Source organism: Acipenser ruthenus, chromosome 40 (genome assembly GCF_902713425.1).
Source record: "Acipenser ruthenus chromosome 40, fAciRut3.2 maternal haplotype, whole genome shotgun sequence".
Classification (NCBI taxonomy): Eukaryota; Metazoa; Chordata; class Actinopteri; order Acipenseriformes; family Acipenseridae; genus Acipenser; species Acipenser ruthenus.
This window is the reverse complement of record NC_081228.1, coordinates 3,358,657-3,375,029: the sequence shown is the minus strand read 5'-3', so window position 1 is coordinate 3,375,029 and position 16,373 is coordinate 3,358,657. Positions and strand designations below refer to the sequence as shown.

The following is a 16,373-nucleotide window of genomic DNA, read 5'->3' as shown; positions in this document are numbered from 1 at the left end:
TTGCTTTCTGCACTTCTCTCTTGCTTCCTGATCTAAGGGTTTTTGCTTTTTAAAGCTGTGGTTCTCAGGCACCCCGTCCTCAGAGAAATAAACAGCACAAACATGTGAGATACAGGCTTCTAATGGCATGACACATGCATTACACATTACGCATTCAGCACAGCACTGGGTTTAACACTGCTTCACAGGACCTGAATCAACAGCAGGCAAGGATGATTGTGCAGGTCTATTGCAGCGCTGTGGTCAGGAAGCTCCATAATATAGAATTGTGTTCAAGCACAAAGTAAAAGCAGAAGCATGTTTTGTTTCAGAAGGAGCAGCTCAGCATTAATCCAGGCCTCTCCTGAGAAAGCAGCTCAATAAGAGCTATGTCACCACCATCTATGTTTTAGGGGAGAAAATCATTATGTCTGTCTAGTGTATTCAGAATCGTTTTTACTCATGCAATAATGCACAAATATTTGACAGCTGTGTTTTTAGAAGCCTGAAGCCAGTACTTCCCTTTGTGATAAGTAATCTTAACTTTGTGCATTATCGAGGCAGTTGATGTTTCCAGAACTGTGGTTAAAAACACTGGATACAGCATTATCTTGCTAATGCATTATTAATGCAATAGTGTGTTTACATGAACTTCCGAGTTCCGTTGAGAAGGGCTGCTCAAAGTACCTTTCCCATGCATCGACGTATTTTTATTCCATTATAAATAATTTAAGATACAGTGTTTGTTTTATTTGGCTTTTTGATGTTTTAGAGAAAAAAATGCACTAAGCCTGCCACGCATTTGTCTAAGAATACTGGTTTACAGAAGGAATTAACAAAGAAACATGTTGTAAACAAAGTTCTAAACTTCACATGTATTATAGTTTCTGCTTTCCATGTTTATAGTAAAGTATAGTACTGTATTCCAGTATTATTTCAAGAGGTGCTGACCATTTTAAAGACTACAGACCAATTACAACCTGTATGGAGGCTGTACTTCAAAGAGAAATGTACGGCAGGCATTGAGAAGTTACTTTTCCAGGGGCATCTGTTCTAAAGGTAATCTGCAGAGGCAATATACTTTTTGCAACTGATTAAGTTCCACTGTATTTGCAATCTGCAAATTACCTCTAAAACAACTTCATTTTGTTTTCTTATGGCAAAACACTAGTGTCTGTAATTTGATATTTAATGAAACTGGGTTGCAGAACACAGGCTGCTAAGAGACACTGCTTTAAAGCAATTGGGTTATAACACAAAATGTCACAGTTGCAAAAAAATCAGCCAAAAATAACTGCAACCTCCTTTCCTTCCTGCGGAATTAGCCCGGAGAATGAGATTCAAAAGTTTGAATTATTTTGGAATCTGTCTTCCTAAATCGCTTCTCTGTTCCGTTACACCTGCACAGGGTGCCTCTGCTTTGATGCAGTGTTTTTGTTTAGTTTTTCATTAAATTAAATGTTGTTCTAAAGTTTCTTACATTTGAAGCCTCCCAAGTTGTTTTTATACTAGTCCACACTTGACGCTTGGTTCTGCAGGATTTGAGCTGCCTTCAAAAGATAATAAAAGACATTTATGAAGAACAGCCTCCCTTTTAATGATGATTTAGTCTGGCCTTCTCTTCTCTGATCTCTCCCTCTCTTCCCCTCTCCTCCTCTCCCTCTCTCCCAGCTGACTGTACGCCTGAAGGATATCTGCTACATGACAAAAGAGAAAACCGCTCGCCTCATTCCCAATGCTATTCAAGTTTGCACTGACACTGAAAAGGTAAAGCCGTTGCTATTCAAATAAGGGTTTACGACCAGAACGAGGCATAAATATCACCTGTAAGTAACGCTGCTTTAAATTCTGTTATCACAAAGTAAAAGTAACACTTGCACACCTGTTTTATTTATTTATTGACATGGTGTTCTTGTGTCTCGCTGTGTGCTCTTGTGAAGCCTCTGTCTTCCTCCACTTGTACTAATCAGTCAGTGTTTGTACTCCGCAGCACTTTTTTACCTCATTTGGAGCCCGGGACCGAACTTACATGATGATGTTCAGACTGTGGCAGAACGCACTTCTTGATAAGGTACCTGTTCATTTAGCCCATGTTAATCCGATCGGAACCCCAGTTACATCCTCACCCCCCAGTCCTGCACACACACAGGTGTGCTGTTCCTTTGAGGAATCGGCACTGCGTTTCTGTTTGTGGTGTTTTTACTGTGTCTTGTTTGGTACAGTAACCCGAGTAACAGGAAATGATGTCGTTGAAAGCCCTCACCTGCACATTAATATGACACCCCCTGATCGTCTGGCCGCATTTGGCTTGCCAGTTTGTTTATATTAACAAACATTAAAAACAAAAGAATTATTATTATTATTATTATTATTATTATTATTATTTGTTTCTTAGCAGACGCCCTTATCCAGGGCGACTTACAATTGTTACAAGATATCACATTATTTTTACATACAATTACATTATTATTTTTTTTACATACAATTACCCATTTATACAGTTGGGTTTTTACTGGAGCAATCTAGGTAAAGTACCTTGCTCAAGGGTACAGCAGCAGTGTCCCCCACTGGGGATTGAACCCACAACCCTCCGGTCAAGAGTCCAGAGCCCTAACCACTACTCCACACTGAATAAGGCAGGAATATGTTGGTGCATTTGTTTTTTTATTTTTTTTTTAATAACGAACATCTTATAATACAAACATATTCTCAAACATACAACTTTAACATGCATACATGTATAAATCTAAAAACCACAACCCATGGACTGGTTATTTTTAAACAGCATAAACTCCCTGCTGTAAGATTTCTACCCACTTTTCCAAGCACTGCACATTTCTCCATGGAAAGGTTAACCCGTCCCTCTCTCTCTCTGCCCCTGCCCAGCCGCTGTGCCCCAAGGAGCTATGGCACTTCGTACACCAGTGCTACGGGAACGAGCTGGGCCTGACGAGCGACGATGAAGACTACGTGCCCCCCGACGATGACTTCAACACCATGGGGTGAGTGCTGACCACCTGTACGCACACCCTCCCCTAACCTGCTGTGTGCTGTCTCTGACCTCGCGAGTCCCTCTTCAGTGTACATCCTGTCATTTATTAGCTTGTTCCTTATATTTGGAGGGTCATTGCAGTTCAAGGGGACCAGACCATGGGGAGGAGTTTCGTCCATCTCTACATCAACCGTGTGTGATTTGAGAACATGATGCCAGGGAAAGGCGGCTAGGGTAACTCATGCCCCACATTGTGTCTGAAGGTGGCAAAAAAAAAGCTTTTTTTCCCCCCCATTGACGACACATTGAGTCTTGGTTCAGTGTTTTGCACTGGGCTTGATAGATGAAAGCAGGAAACAACCTGGGTTGGGGAAGTGAAGTCATTTCCTCTTTTAAGAGGGCTATACCAAACTACAATCGCTGTTCATCTAATAAGGACTAACCTGAGTCTCGTGATGGACGTGGATCAGTATTGAATTCACTATGAGGAGGTTGCAGTTGCTGGTCCCTTGTTATGGAGGAGGTAGTTCTGTGTCAGGACAGTAGCACCATCCTCTCTGAAGTGCTCAGTGCGTGCTCAGAGCTGATAATCTTGACATACAGATGCTGTCCCCCTCCCTGGTGCAGGTACTGTGAGGAGATCCCGGCCGAGGACAACGAGGTGAATGACAACTCCTCCAAGAGCAGCATCGAGGCCAAGCCAGACGCCAGCCCGCAGCTGCACAAGAAATCTGTGACCAACAGCACGCTGACATCGACGGGCAGCAGTGAGGCGCTGGCGTCTGTGAGTACCGGGGCAGAGAGAGTGTGGCCCTCATCCCCTAAAGTCTTCAAATGCTATTGTCTAGTCTTCATTAACTTCACAAGCTTCCCTGACCGTGCTCTCATCTCCCCCTCTCCCTTCCCAGTTTGAAGGGGCTCTCATGGTGGAAGAGGACACAGACTGCCAGATCGACGGAGATCTCCTCGCTCCCCAGATCAACAACGACAAGATCAACGACAATGACAACAGCATCCTGGTCAACTCCCCCTCGCTGGACTTCAATGACAACGAGGACCTCCCGACTGAGCTGAGTGACTCCTCGGAGACACACGACGAGGGTAGGCAGCCAGGCAGAGCCTTCCCCGGGGCAGCAGACCTCCGAACAATTCGCCAGCCTGATTTCTGTCTTTTCTCTGACCTGCTCAGATGACTGTTGCAGTCTCTGTAAGACCTTCCGAACTTCAGAACCCTCAATCAGAATTCTAAATCTAGGAGGAAACTTAGTCAAGTAAACAAACGTTCCAGCTAGTGTCTTCTTCAGGGTCCTAGCCAAAACGCCACGTATAGTTTTACTTCATGCTTCTCTGGAGTGCTGCAGTGTGTCAGTTGCTTGGCTAATCAGACTCTGTGCTCCACAGGCGAGGTGCAGGCGTTCTACGATGACCTGAATGGACGGGTGTTCATCAACGAGGTGTTCAAGTTCAGTGTGGACAAGATGCACAGCCTGCTCTTCACAGAGTCGCAGTTCATGAGGGACTTCCTGGAGCAGAGGAGGTTCTCAGGTACGTTATCCGTGACAGAACACACTGTGTGCTGGAGTAACACAAAAGAAGCTTTGTTAAGCATTCCCACTAGGAACCTTTCTCACTTCAGGAGGTTTAGGGATGCCTTCTTATTACACTGGGTTTGGTGTGGTCTGTACACCCAGGGTGACAAGGTGTCCCCATTAAGAGATAAGAAGTGCATGCTGGTCTTGCATGGGCAGACTTTAACCTATATAGAGTTGGTGTGAGTTGGTCATTTATCACCAAGTACACCTAGTCGTGTACACAGTGGAGAGACAATGTAGAATTCAGGAAAGTAAGAAAATAAGGGGAAGACATCAGCAAGTAAAATAAAGTAAAAACATGGAAAGTATAAAAAGCAAAGAGGTAGAATGGAGTAAAGATGGAAAATGGTCATGAAGATAAAAGTGCTACAATCGTCACACATGTATATCACTTTTTTTTCCCCCCTTCAGACATGGTGTACCACCCGTGGAAGAAAGAGGACAATGGCAATCAAACCAGAGAGATCATGTACACAATCACCCTGACCAACCCCCTGGCCCCCAAAACTGCCACCGTCAACGAAACGCAGGTGAGCTCTCCCCCTCACGCAGAACGAGAGACACAATAGCACCAAGGAATTCGTTGAAATAACTTTGTGTTTTTTATTGCAGACACTCTACAAAGCTAGCCAGGAGAGCGAGTGTTACGTCATCGACGCGGAGGTGATAACGCATGAAGTTCCGTATCATGACTACTTCTACACACTGAACCGATACACTCTTACGCGAGTAGCCAAAAACAAGTGCCGGCTGAGGTGAGCGAACCTGTTACTCCTTCACGCATAACTGCAGCAATGAGAAAGTGTGTGGATACTGCCCCCACCTTTTAAACACAGTCAAGCACGACTCCGCCAGTAACCAGCGAGGTCTCAAAACGCACTTGACTGTCACCCAGCGGCATACCCCTTTTTTATTGCTTTTGCGGTCCTTTAGCAACAGTGGATGTAAAAACAGGAATATTTGCAATACTACCTTTTAAAATATTTTTTTGCTTAAACAGTTTCTGCCTTTTAATGCAACCTGTTTCTCTTGTATTTTTTTTATAATGCACTCCAAGCCAGATATTCCTAATACATCAGTAGCTCATTGCATGATATCATTGTGATAACTGACTCTCCTAATGTAGTAAACATGTCTGCATCCTCAATGGCAGCACTGTGTAAACACTGTGGTTGTGTGGCAGGGTGTCTACAGAGCTTCGATACAGGAAACAGCCCTGGGGGCTGGTCAAGAGTTTTATAGAGAAGAACTTCTGGAGTGGCCTGGATGACTACTTCAGACATCTAGGTGAGAACTGCATGGCGTCCTTGAGATCCTAGCTTTGAAGCTCAGTACTGTAGTTCAGCCCCTTTTGTTGTGCTGAGAATCTTTCGTTCTTCATTTGTTTTTTTTAATTCAAATGCTTCAAATGTGTCCCCTGCAGAGATGGAGCTGACGAAGGCAGAGTCTTTGTTCACCGAACACCACCGGCAGTCCCCCAAAGAGAAGACGACGAAAACGGTGAGCGTGCGGCGGAGGAAACGACCGCTCGCTCACATCCGTGCCCAGCACCTAGAGGAGGCTATCAGCCCAGTCACCACCCCCACTGACGAAGAGGTCATCCACCGCATCAAACACGTGGCAGGTAAGAGCACCTCCACCACCCCCAAATATCACTCGAACCTATGAGCTGCCCATCCACTGCATCCAACATGTGGCACAGCCTAGAAGGGGGCTCCCTTCTAAAAATCATTGCATTGGAAAGACCCTTGAGGGACACCACAGGTAACCGGGTTTTCGTCAGCACTGCTTCCATCATAGAAAACAGACTGCATGCGTCCAGATAGGTAAGAGGACATCCAGGAGAGACAGGTTCCAGAGGTCCCAGCATACCTCTGAAGATGGTCAAGAAGAATGCTGTGATCTATGGTATCAAAAGCAGCTGTTAGGTCAAGGAGGACAAGCACAGAGGAAGCAGCAGCATCAGCATTAAGCAGGAGATCATTCACAATCCGGAGCAGAACAGTTTCGGTACTGTGATGCGGCCGGAAGCCAGACTGCAGAGATTCAAGCAGATTGTTATCTGTAAGATGTTTCATCAGCTGGTGGCTGCAGCCCTTTCGAGAGTTTTGGAGAGAAGAGGAAGGAAGATAAAGGAAGATACTGTTCTGTATCTTTCTGTTTAGCTGCCAAGACCACCAGCTGTCTTTGGTGTTATTCTATTCCAGCAATCTGGTTCAGTTTTAACCAACAGCTTTTAATGTATTGCAGTGTCTTTAGAAATCTACCATACTAAATGATCTGTGATTTTTGAATATAAACAGTAGATACCGAATGTTACAGATGGTATTTATAAATGTTGCTGCCGTGTTGAATCTTACTGTTATATGAAGCAGTGTTGTAAAAGAATCTTAATGATACATATTTTTTCATGTCTTTTCAGGTTCCACACAAACTAAATACATCCCAGAAGAAGGTCCTAGCTTTGCATTGTACAGCGTTTCCAAGTTACTGCTGATAGTCAGCTTTGTGTAAGTAGGTCGGACTATTGCAGCTCACAATGAGATTCATTCTGTAATCTGTTTTTTTACCAGGAGGTGACACTTAACAATAAGCAGTGTGTTCTGCACTATTATTATTATTATTATTATTATTATTATTAGTTTATTTAGCAGACGCCTTTGAATCACCTCTGTACACTGTATTGATCAAGCTATTGGAGGATAGGCAGTTTAAGGGGGGGGGGGGGTCGTCTGTATTAGTAATTAACATTGTGTAGTGAAGGTTACGCAGGGATGGAAATAAGACTCCTATTACATAGCGGTTTCACCCACTCCAGGTTTTATTACGCTCCTGATTAGCCACAGTGTATAGGTAACAAGCTCAGGTGTGTCTTACTAACCTCATACCAAAACTGGGCATGGCTCAAACTGCTATGCAATGGGAGTCTTATTCCTATCCCCGCTTACATTTAGGAAGCTTGGGGTTCCTTTTTCATAGTATGAGATCCACAACTTCCTCTTTTGATGTTGTTTTTTTTATGACATAATAAATTAACCAATATTAATAATGTTCTTACTGTTCTTGTTTTGATACAATATTTGTTTTCTTCTTGCCTTCAATAGGATCTGTTTAAGGTACTTTTTGAAATCATATCCAGCACTGTCGAGCTCTCTAGTTTTAATGAGGATGGGCACTAACATTAGCTCTCTGTGACGGGCGGCATTCTGTGCTTTCAGATCAGTAATGTTGGTAGTATTGTGTGCATGCGTTATAGTGGACGTTTTAAAACATGAAAAATAACTTATTCACATTTCAAAACTGAAAAAAAAAAGTGTGGCCTCTTTGATGTTTGAAATGAATTTATAAAACACAAAGTAAATCATGCGTAAGAACATCTGGATTTAGGGATAGATCCGATCTGTATTCTTCCCATGTGTTCTGCTGTGTCTCTATCTGCTCCCTCTCAGTTCAGTCTCACTCACCGCCCTGTCCTCTTGCAGCTTGGTGTTACTGGTGTTTTTGAATATGATGCTGTTCTACAAGCTGTGGGTGCTGGAGTACACCACACAGAGCCTCACCACGTGGCAGGGGCTACGGCTTCACGAGAGGTATAGTATACTGGCTGCAATGCCATTCTGTAGCAGGCAGGGGCTGAGACACAGTGGAGTCCACTCTATTAGTAAACCAAGTGAGTGTTTAACCCCCCCATCGTGCTGGCAGTGCCCGAGACCCAAGCACAATGCTACACGTGCAAGTCTCAAGCTATTCAGAGAGAGGGAACTGTTGTTTTTGTAACCCTTACAATCTGCCCTTCTAGTCGGGAGATTGAAACACATTCCTGTGGGGGTAAAATGAAGATACGTTATGCAGTAATAAACAGATAACATGTGGGGTACCGCTGCAGTAAGTTAAGGGAGATGTTCAGCAAGTGAAGCAACAGCCGTTCCACCACAATCGCTCTGCATTATCGGGTTCTGCATGTATTTTGTGTGTGTGTGTGTGTGTGCGTGCAAGTCGTTCAGAGTTGCATGTCTGCTCTCCAGCAAGCTGCCGCAGTCTCAGATGGAGTGGGCCCAGCTATTGGAATCACAGCAGCGATACCACGACGCAGAGCTTCTGAAGTGGAAGGAAATAATCAGATCGTCAGTGCTGCTTTTAGATCAGGTACAAACACAGCACCGGATTGTTTAATAATGCCTGGTCGGGCATGAGGCACTAACATTTGCTGCAGATGCTGTACGTTATTCAATTCTGGCTCAGGATCACTGGGCGTCTCCTGCTAAAGCCTGACCGATCAATGAATTTGTGAATGGAGGCATTGTTTGTGAAGGGTTAAAGACCGTATGGCATCATATGAGATAAGAGCAGGGGTGTTGAGCTTTGTAGAACTCTATAGCTCAAATATACCACACAGCCCTGCTATAGCACAGTGAAATGTAACAATGAAGTTGTGTTTATAATAACCTCGCTCCTCTCTCTCTCTCTCTCTCTCTCTCTCTCTCTCTCTCTCTCTCTCTCTCTCTCTCTCTCTCTCTCTCTCTCTCTCTCTCTCTCTCTCTCTCTCTCTCTCTCTCTCTCTCTCTCTCTCTCTCTCTCTCTCTCTCTCTCTCTCTCTCTCTCTCTCTCTCTCTCTCTCTCTCTCTCTCACAGATGAAGGACTCTCTTTTAAACCTCCAGAAGGGTATTGGGTTGAGGGATTACAGTTCAGAGGCAGAGGAGAAGAGAAACCGCTATCATTGACAAGACAATTCAATGGCCAAAAGGGAACGGTGTGCAATATATAAATATCCATACAGACAAATTAAAAAAAAAAAAAAGATTAGTATACGTACTGGAACCACAGGATAGTGGACTCGGACTGGCTGCTGCTGCTCCCCAGAAGGGGACTTGAAAAACAGCCGGACTCGCCCACAAAACAGGAAGTGGAGCTCTCTTACACTGAGGCAGCATGGGAAAGACTGCAGCCACACAAACCTGGGCCTACACTCCTTTTATTATATATTTTTATTTCATTATTTTTTTGGGGGGAAGGGAAGGGAAGGGGTGGCTTTTTCTAGAACGTTGTACTGTAAGCTTGTACTGTGCAAAAACACAACACAACCCCAAAAAAGGCATGTAACTTACTCTCTAGACTGTCCTTGTTCAATGAAGGCGTGTAGTTCAAGTCCTGTGTAATCTGTCTAAAATCAGATTTAAAAGAAGAGGCTTTTATTAATAATATTATTGAAGACCTTGTTCAGGCATCTCCAGACCGTACCCAAGAACCAGGACTTCAGCGCCCCTTTTCTAAACTGATGTCAGGTGGAGGGGACCAGGTGCAGTCAGGTGCACTGATCATTATTTTTTGTAACGTATTTTCTGAAGTTGTTTTTTTTTTTCTATAGAAATAATACCTTTGTTTGCTATCAGTGCACCCACGCTGTGTAAGCTAAGCTTCCATGGAAAGACAGGAGCAGGTTCCCCTGGTAGATCCATGCCATGGTGCTGTACACACCCGTGTGTAAGTCAAGGTTCATCTTTAACTACCATTGACTATTCCAGCTTATGGAGGGTGAACTGATTTTAATTTACTTTTCAGAAAGTCCCTACTAAAATGGAGTAACCCATGTTAATAGAGGCTTGATAATAAAGCAATTTTACTGCTAGAAAATTATTCTTCTGTAAACAACTCAGTCTAGCGAGACCCCGCCCCCACCCCCTTCATTTTACCAGCGATCTGAATAGATTCAAAAATCTTGTCCCAGCGTATGGGATTGTGCAGGTAGTCTTATGAGAGCTTGGTTTATTCCTGGGCGTGTGCAGTGGTTATACCACAGGGTTTGGAACCCAGTCATGACTGTTGCCCAGAATCAAGGCACTGTGAATGGATACTGAAAGCCCTTTGGTATAATAAAGCATCGTGATTAGTTTTTGAAAAGGTTTCGGAGATCCTTCTCTTTATAGGTGTGGGTGGGTCCTGTCTCATAGAACTCTCTCTCAAATACATCGCCGATAAGTAAAATTGTCTGGGGCTGCAAGAAACCAACAAAGGTTGAAAGAGGAGTGGGGTTTACCAGCTACTTTTAAACAAATGTGTTTCCTAGAAAGAGAGTATGGGGAAGAGAACTTGTCATTTAAAAAGGGGCGCTGCAGCTTCTACTGTTTTTGAGTGACCTTAATGTTCTAAATGTATGAATTATAAACTGTGAATATAATATATTGAAAATGCTTGAAGATGGAAAAAAAAGAATAGAATTATAATGCAGATTATTTATTATGACTGTATATAGAGAAAACTTAGAGCTGTTACAGGCGGGTCAGAGACAAAACAAGTGTGTGTCTGTTGTGTTTGTTACTCTGTACCATCAATCAAGGCATGTCTGTGACATGTAGGATGCTTGTTGCGTGTGAAATGTTAACCATTCCATGTCTGTGTATGTGTCCATGCAGTAGCTGAAGTGTTAATAGTAACATAGCCAAACTGCCTTTTGCAAACCCAACCGGATGTATCCATCTGCTGGCCAATGCGTGGTATTACACCTGTGCTTAGTCTGAATGACAGCGGCAGACGTTTCAAATGCAGAACAGACTGACGCAAGAATAGGATCCCTGAGATTAGTAGCTACATTCCTGACAATATTTCAGATTAAACTCATAAAAACAATGCTAGCTCCACGGCAGGATTACTTCTTAAACTGCCTGGACAGTCTGCTTGCTTGTAAATGGAGGACAGATCCCATATTGTTATAGTGAAGGTCCATAGGATCCATGGATATTGCAGCCGGAGTATTTTAGCAAAAGCAGGTTAAAGCAAAGGCTTGTGGGAAGTTGACAAGGCCCACCTTTAACTGAAAACTTCCACCATAAATAAAATTGGACACTTTAAAATACCTATGCAATGCACAATAAAAGCAAATTTGATTATTTTAAAAAAAATAAATAAAAAGATTTAACATTAAGAACGGAACTGCCAGTGGTTCTTGGAGTAGTAGTCAATTTTATGAATAGCCCTAAATAATAATAGCTGTGTATAGAAAGACAATCTGCTTTGGGCTGTATAACAGAAGGCTGTTCCTTACACATCCAGCTAGTGATCGTTCCCAGAGAATACGTGTCGCTGTTGGGAAACAAGTTGAATACGAGGGATATTCAAGGAGTTGTTCCAATGAGCCACAAGGGGGCGCTCCCACCTCAAGTATACAGCTTCTACCTGTACTGCCAATGGAGTAATTAAAACAGAGACACTGTCATTTACAATAGACGCAGGGCACAAGGAGATTCACATGTTCTGGTGTGGGACTTCATTTGCATAGAAGTCTATTCTGCTTTGTCTGATAACTAGAGTATCCATTGCTCTCGGCCACTTGCTTGCATAGATAGATAGATAGATAGATAAATAAGATAAAACACCTGGCCAGGGCCTTGCTATGTTAAGGTGGCCAATAGAGAAACTGAATTGAAGGCACCAGCTCTGTATACTGCTGGGTCTGTTCTTGCCAGACAGTGCCACTGGATTGTAGTCAAAACTGGATATGCTTGAAGTGGATTACTATAACAGTGGGGGTGTGCTGATTCTCATACTCATAATTGCCTTTAAGAAGTATTTATCAGCAGTTATTAAACAAAAATCATTCATTAAAAATGTGTTGATTTCAAAACACAAGAAGCTATCCTTCCCTCACCTTCACAACGGAGTACAAATCAATGGCAGTTCCGCATGACATGTTTTAGAAGCGGATTTTCCTCTCGCCTGTACCGAGGCAGTACAGCCGTTTAGGATTACAAGCTCAGGTTTCAGCACACCTCTACTAAACAGTCCGTGCATATACGTTGTACTCCAGTGGTAGTACAGGCTGGGAACTTTTCATTTCATTCATTGTCTCGTCCCAATCAGCAGAGTGTGTTGATTTCCTCCTGTTTTCAGTGCTACACTGTGTACAGCAGAGCGTCACACTGACCGACCAAAAAAAAAAATCTTCTGCCAAAATTCAGTGCGCTTAAATAACTGAAAGCAAAAGGTTTTGCCCTTTTAAAGTTTTTGAAGAAAATAAAAAAAGGATTGATAAATTACAATGCTAAAAAAAGGGTCAAAACATGTAATACCGTAACAAAAGGTCCTGTAAAGAAGATGAGATTATATATACACTGTGTTAAACCAAAAATACATACTGCTGCTATTGATGTAGACAGCGGGAGACAAACACTGTACAGCTCTGTATTCATCCATCCTAGGATAACGTGCCCCCTCATTACCCTTCCCAAAGACAGCAGATACAACAGTATGAGTCCAGCAAAGGGCAGGCAAATCAGATTCAAGACAGATAGATTTAAAACAGACCTCATGGTACTGTGTTTAAAAGTCATTTGTTTAAACGCAGTCCTATTTCAATACAGATCCTGCAGGTTCCTGTGAAAAGGCTTGACCTTGGTACAGAAGGAAACGCCGGTGAATGTACCCCGAGTACAGCAAAGCGTTTTAGTGCACTTTATAGATCTACAAAAGGAAATGCTGTTGAAACAAGACGTCAACTACAGACGAAGTTATTAATGCATATACTTATTGTAAATATATTAAAAAGGCAGACGTGATTGAGACGCAGTATTGTCATATTGCTGCCGTGAAGGCGGAGCACAGCACTACCCAGCTCAAGAGCTGCGTCCCGTGCGGTGTTACTGCATTTGTAATCGATGGCTCATGTCATTTACAGCGCTGTAGGAATGGGTTGCGATGTTCTATGATAGGGGCTTCAGCCCTTGATGGATTCAAAACTTCATTCAGAACAGGCAGAAGTGCAGCGTTTGAAGTTTTTCACACGTTATGAGATTGGAAATGTTTTTTTAAACAGGCTAAGCGTGGGTTACAGTGGTTAATCATATTATATACAGATATTAAATCTGTGCTCGATACATGGAAGTCTGGCCACCAGTGGCATTATGCGCTGTTAGCATAGAAAACATTCCCTATTCTAAATAGTGTGATTTTTGGTGCAAGCACAGGCATGAGGCGTGCTGTAGTGCTGCAATATCAATAGCGGAGATATGGTTTCTTTTTAAAGATTGTAGTATTTGGTTTACATTTCAGGACATAACCCTTAGAGAAACTATACAAATACATACATTAAAAAAGACTTCCATACCACACAGAGTTACAGACATATACAAAAAATACCCCGGAGCTTCGTTTTATCCTGATCTGAAAAAAATTGAAGTAACGTCCTAATATGATTCAAGTTCCATTTGCAAACACAATGTCAGTATAACTATATGGGTGCTGCCTCAGCTGTAGTAAAGCATTCTAATTACACAGTTTTTATTGAGTTAAGCATTATGATGGGTCCAATATTCTTTTGAATTTTTTCCTTTTGAGAAAAAAACTTTAATTTTAAAATGTATGGTTAATTTTTAAATGTACAAAATGCATTTTGTAATTGAATCTATATACAAATATATATATGATTGTTAAGATCTCTTGAATCTATTGTAGAGCTTGTAAATATATACCTATATCTCTATAATGTGTTTCAGGGAAACATACAGTATGTATTCACAATATATTTCAAGACTTTTACCAACAGTATTTTTGCTGTTTTAACATCAGCAATCTTTGGACCACCTTTTTAGACCCGACAGATATGTGGCTCCCCCTTTGTCAGTGATGGTACAATCCAAGATATTCAGGTTCAACAGAAAGTTAAATTGGACCTGGCCAGCTTATTTTGCAAACAGGGGTGGTCTAGACTCTAATAAGAATTTGTGCTTCATGTCTTTGAGCAGGTCATGTGTGAGAGATGTCCTGTGTTTGTTGTTAGACGCTGAGGGTAATCGGTCTGAGAATGAACTAATAAAATGCCTGTTCATTTCAGAGTAAATGCAGGTCCTGTATACAGTACTCATGACTTGCCCCTGGATACCCAGTGAAGCACGCTGTCTAAAGCTTACCAGAAATCAACCCAGTCCCGAGGTTACTCTCAATGGATTTGCAGTACGACGTCGATCCGAGAGTATGAAATATCTGCACCAGTTGTGATATTACAATTGGCCGAAAGTGAAATATTACTGGGTTGTTTTCTTCAGGCAACTGTCAAAGCAATATTTTCAAACAGTCTTGAATTGAGCTCCAGTGTGAAAACTGCTTGAAAATGTTCCCCAAAACACGTGTTGGAGAATTGTATTCATATCTCTAATGGGGTTGGGGTTAATTCCATTGTTTCAATTCCAATTCCCTTTTAATCAATTCCGATTCCAATTCCCAGTCTGAAGGGAATGGATTTAAATTGGAATTAACCCGAACCCTGATCCCTAATAATCAATTTGATCTTAACACCCAATTCCAGTAACAATAAGTATGCTCTTGGCAGAATACCCTCATTGCTCTAATAATATATTTGAAGTACATGATGGGGGCGTATTATTATTATGATGCAAATGTAAGTTCTGGGCATACTCCCCATGCAGTTTAAAAGACATTTATCCCTAGACTGTAACTGTACAGGGAATTGTGTGCACAATGAGAGGACCCTTCAGAACACGTCGGACGCTTGATTTCAGAAGTGAATCAATCCGGAACGCTCACTGCCTTTTGAGAATTTGTGAAGGCGGCGAAATAGCCGTTGCATATTCATATTGTAATTCGGAAATGGGAAAAATAAAAAATAAATTAAAAAAAGCAACAGCAGCACAGGTTTGCAATGTAAAAGCAAGATTGCTCTAAGTGATACACCAAAAAATAAAAAATAAAAATCACTTTTTACAACAAACGGGGGGGGTCCTTTCATATGCAGTTATGAAATGAAGTCTTTGGGTTTTCAGTACTGTGCTTGTGTTTCATTTTGCTCACCATTGAGGTGGGATCGTTGGTATCTTGGAGCATGCTTTTGGCTTGGACTCTCTGCTGTGTGTGGTGTGAACAATGCAAGAGTAGCGGTGATGGGAGAGGCAGTGCTGGTGTGAGAGGGGCTGGGTCTTCGCTTTGTGGACATCACGATGGTTGGAAATGTTTCTGTTTTATAAAAATGATTTAAAAAAGGGCAGGCTGTTGGTATCAAAGTTCTAACAAAAGTGATTCAATGAATAAGATATTCAGGGGATACCTGTTTTTTTGTATTACTTCATTATGATGATGATGACGATTATTAATTCCATGGATTTTCTTGAAAATAGCCTCTTTTTTGTGTAACTTAGCGACTCTCTTTTTGTCCGTTTTTGACAAAGCTGCTTGATTTTTAAAACAGAAATGTTCCTCCTTGTAAAGGTTCTGTTTGAATCCTAGTCTATCCCACCAGATGGATGCTGCAGTGCAATGTTAGTCGGTTGCTTGCCATTTACTTACCGGCCAGAGCAGCGGCAAGTGAATTAGCTTGCCATCGTACGATATGTCTGTACTAGACCTGAACTGTGGGTTTCTTTACTATGAAATGAGATCTATCTAGAATTTGCGGAGGACTCCGGTGACTGGAGAGGGGTTTGGAATCAGGAGTAGTTTTTTTTTTTTTTTTTCTTGGCTCTTCTGAACTTACACGGGAGGGGAGTTTTTATTTTTTATTTAGTAATTTTATTTATTTTTTTTGTTGTCAGGGAGGGGTTTAATAGCTTTAATGTAAATGTATCTATCCCCGATAACCCAGGTATCCCAGACACTGCCTTTTGCCCACATTGCAACAGAACTTACAGCCACCTATTCATATTCTGCCAGTTACGTGACTTCTTTTGAATGACACAAGCAAACATGATGACAATAAATTAAAAATAATATATAAAGAAAAAAAATTCTGGACTGTGTTCTTCAAGGTGTGTCATGGCATGAGCTAACTGAAGTATGTTAGACCTGTTTTGATCTCCAATATCTAGTG

At 42.0% G+C, this 16,373-nt stretch overlaps 1 protein-coding gene across 10 annotated transcripts in view; it reads left to right on the top strand.

Moving 5' to 3' along the window:
• Positions 1 to 16,290, top strand: part of LOC117962610 (protein Aster-B-like) — a 99,882-nt gene extending 83,592 nt beyond the window's left edge. For 6 of the 10 annotated variants that reach the window (XM_059010243.1, XM_059010249.1, XM_059010251.1 and 3 more), the window contains 14 exons: positions 1,651 to 1,746; positions 1,970 to 2,050; positions 2,866 to 2,981; positions 3,575 to 3,755; positions 3,880 to 4,072; positions 4,373 to 4,516; positions 4,975 to 5,093; positions 5,176 to 5,318; positions 5,747 to 5,850; positions 5,987 to 6,187; positions 6,986 to 7,073; positions 8,046 to 8,153; positions 8,589 to 8,709; positions 9,196 to 16,290. In XM_059010243.1, coding sequence (XP_058866226.1) covers positions 1,651 to 1,746; positions 1,970 to 2,050; positions 2,866 to 2,981; positions 3,575 to 3,755; positions 3,880 to 4,072; positions 4,373 to 4,516; positions 4,975 to 5,093; positions 5,176 to 5,318; positions 5,747 to 5,850; positions 5,987 to 6,187; positions 6,986 to 7,073; positions 8,046 to 8,153; positions 8,589 to 8,709; positions 9,196 to 9,285 — 1,785 coding nt within the window. In that variant the 3' untranslated portion in view covers positions 9,286 to 16,290. The remainder of the gene's footprint in view (positions 1 to 1,650; positions 1,747 to 1,969; positions 2,051 to 2,865; positions 2,982 to 3,574; positions 3,756 to 3,879; positions 4,073 to 4,372; positions 4,517 to 4,974; positions 5,094 to 5,175; positions 5,319 to 5,746; positions 5,851 to 5,986; positions 6,188 to 6,985; positions 7,074 to 8,045; positions 8,154 to 8,588; positions 8,710 to 9,195) is intronic. The other 4 variants (XM_059010242.1, XM_059010247.1, XM_059010246.1 and 1 more) reach the window with 1 other exon arrangement.
• Positions 16,291 to 16,373: the final 83 nt, after the last annotated feature.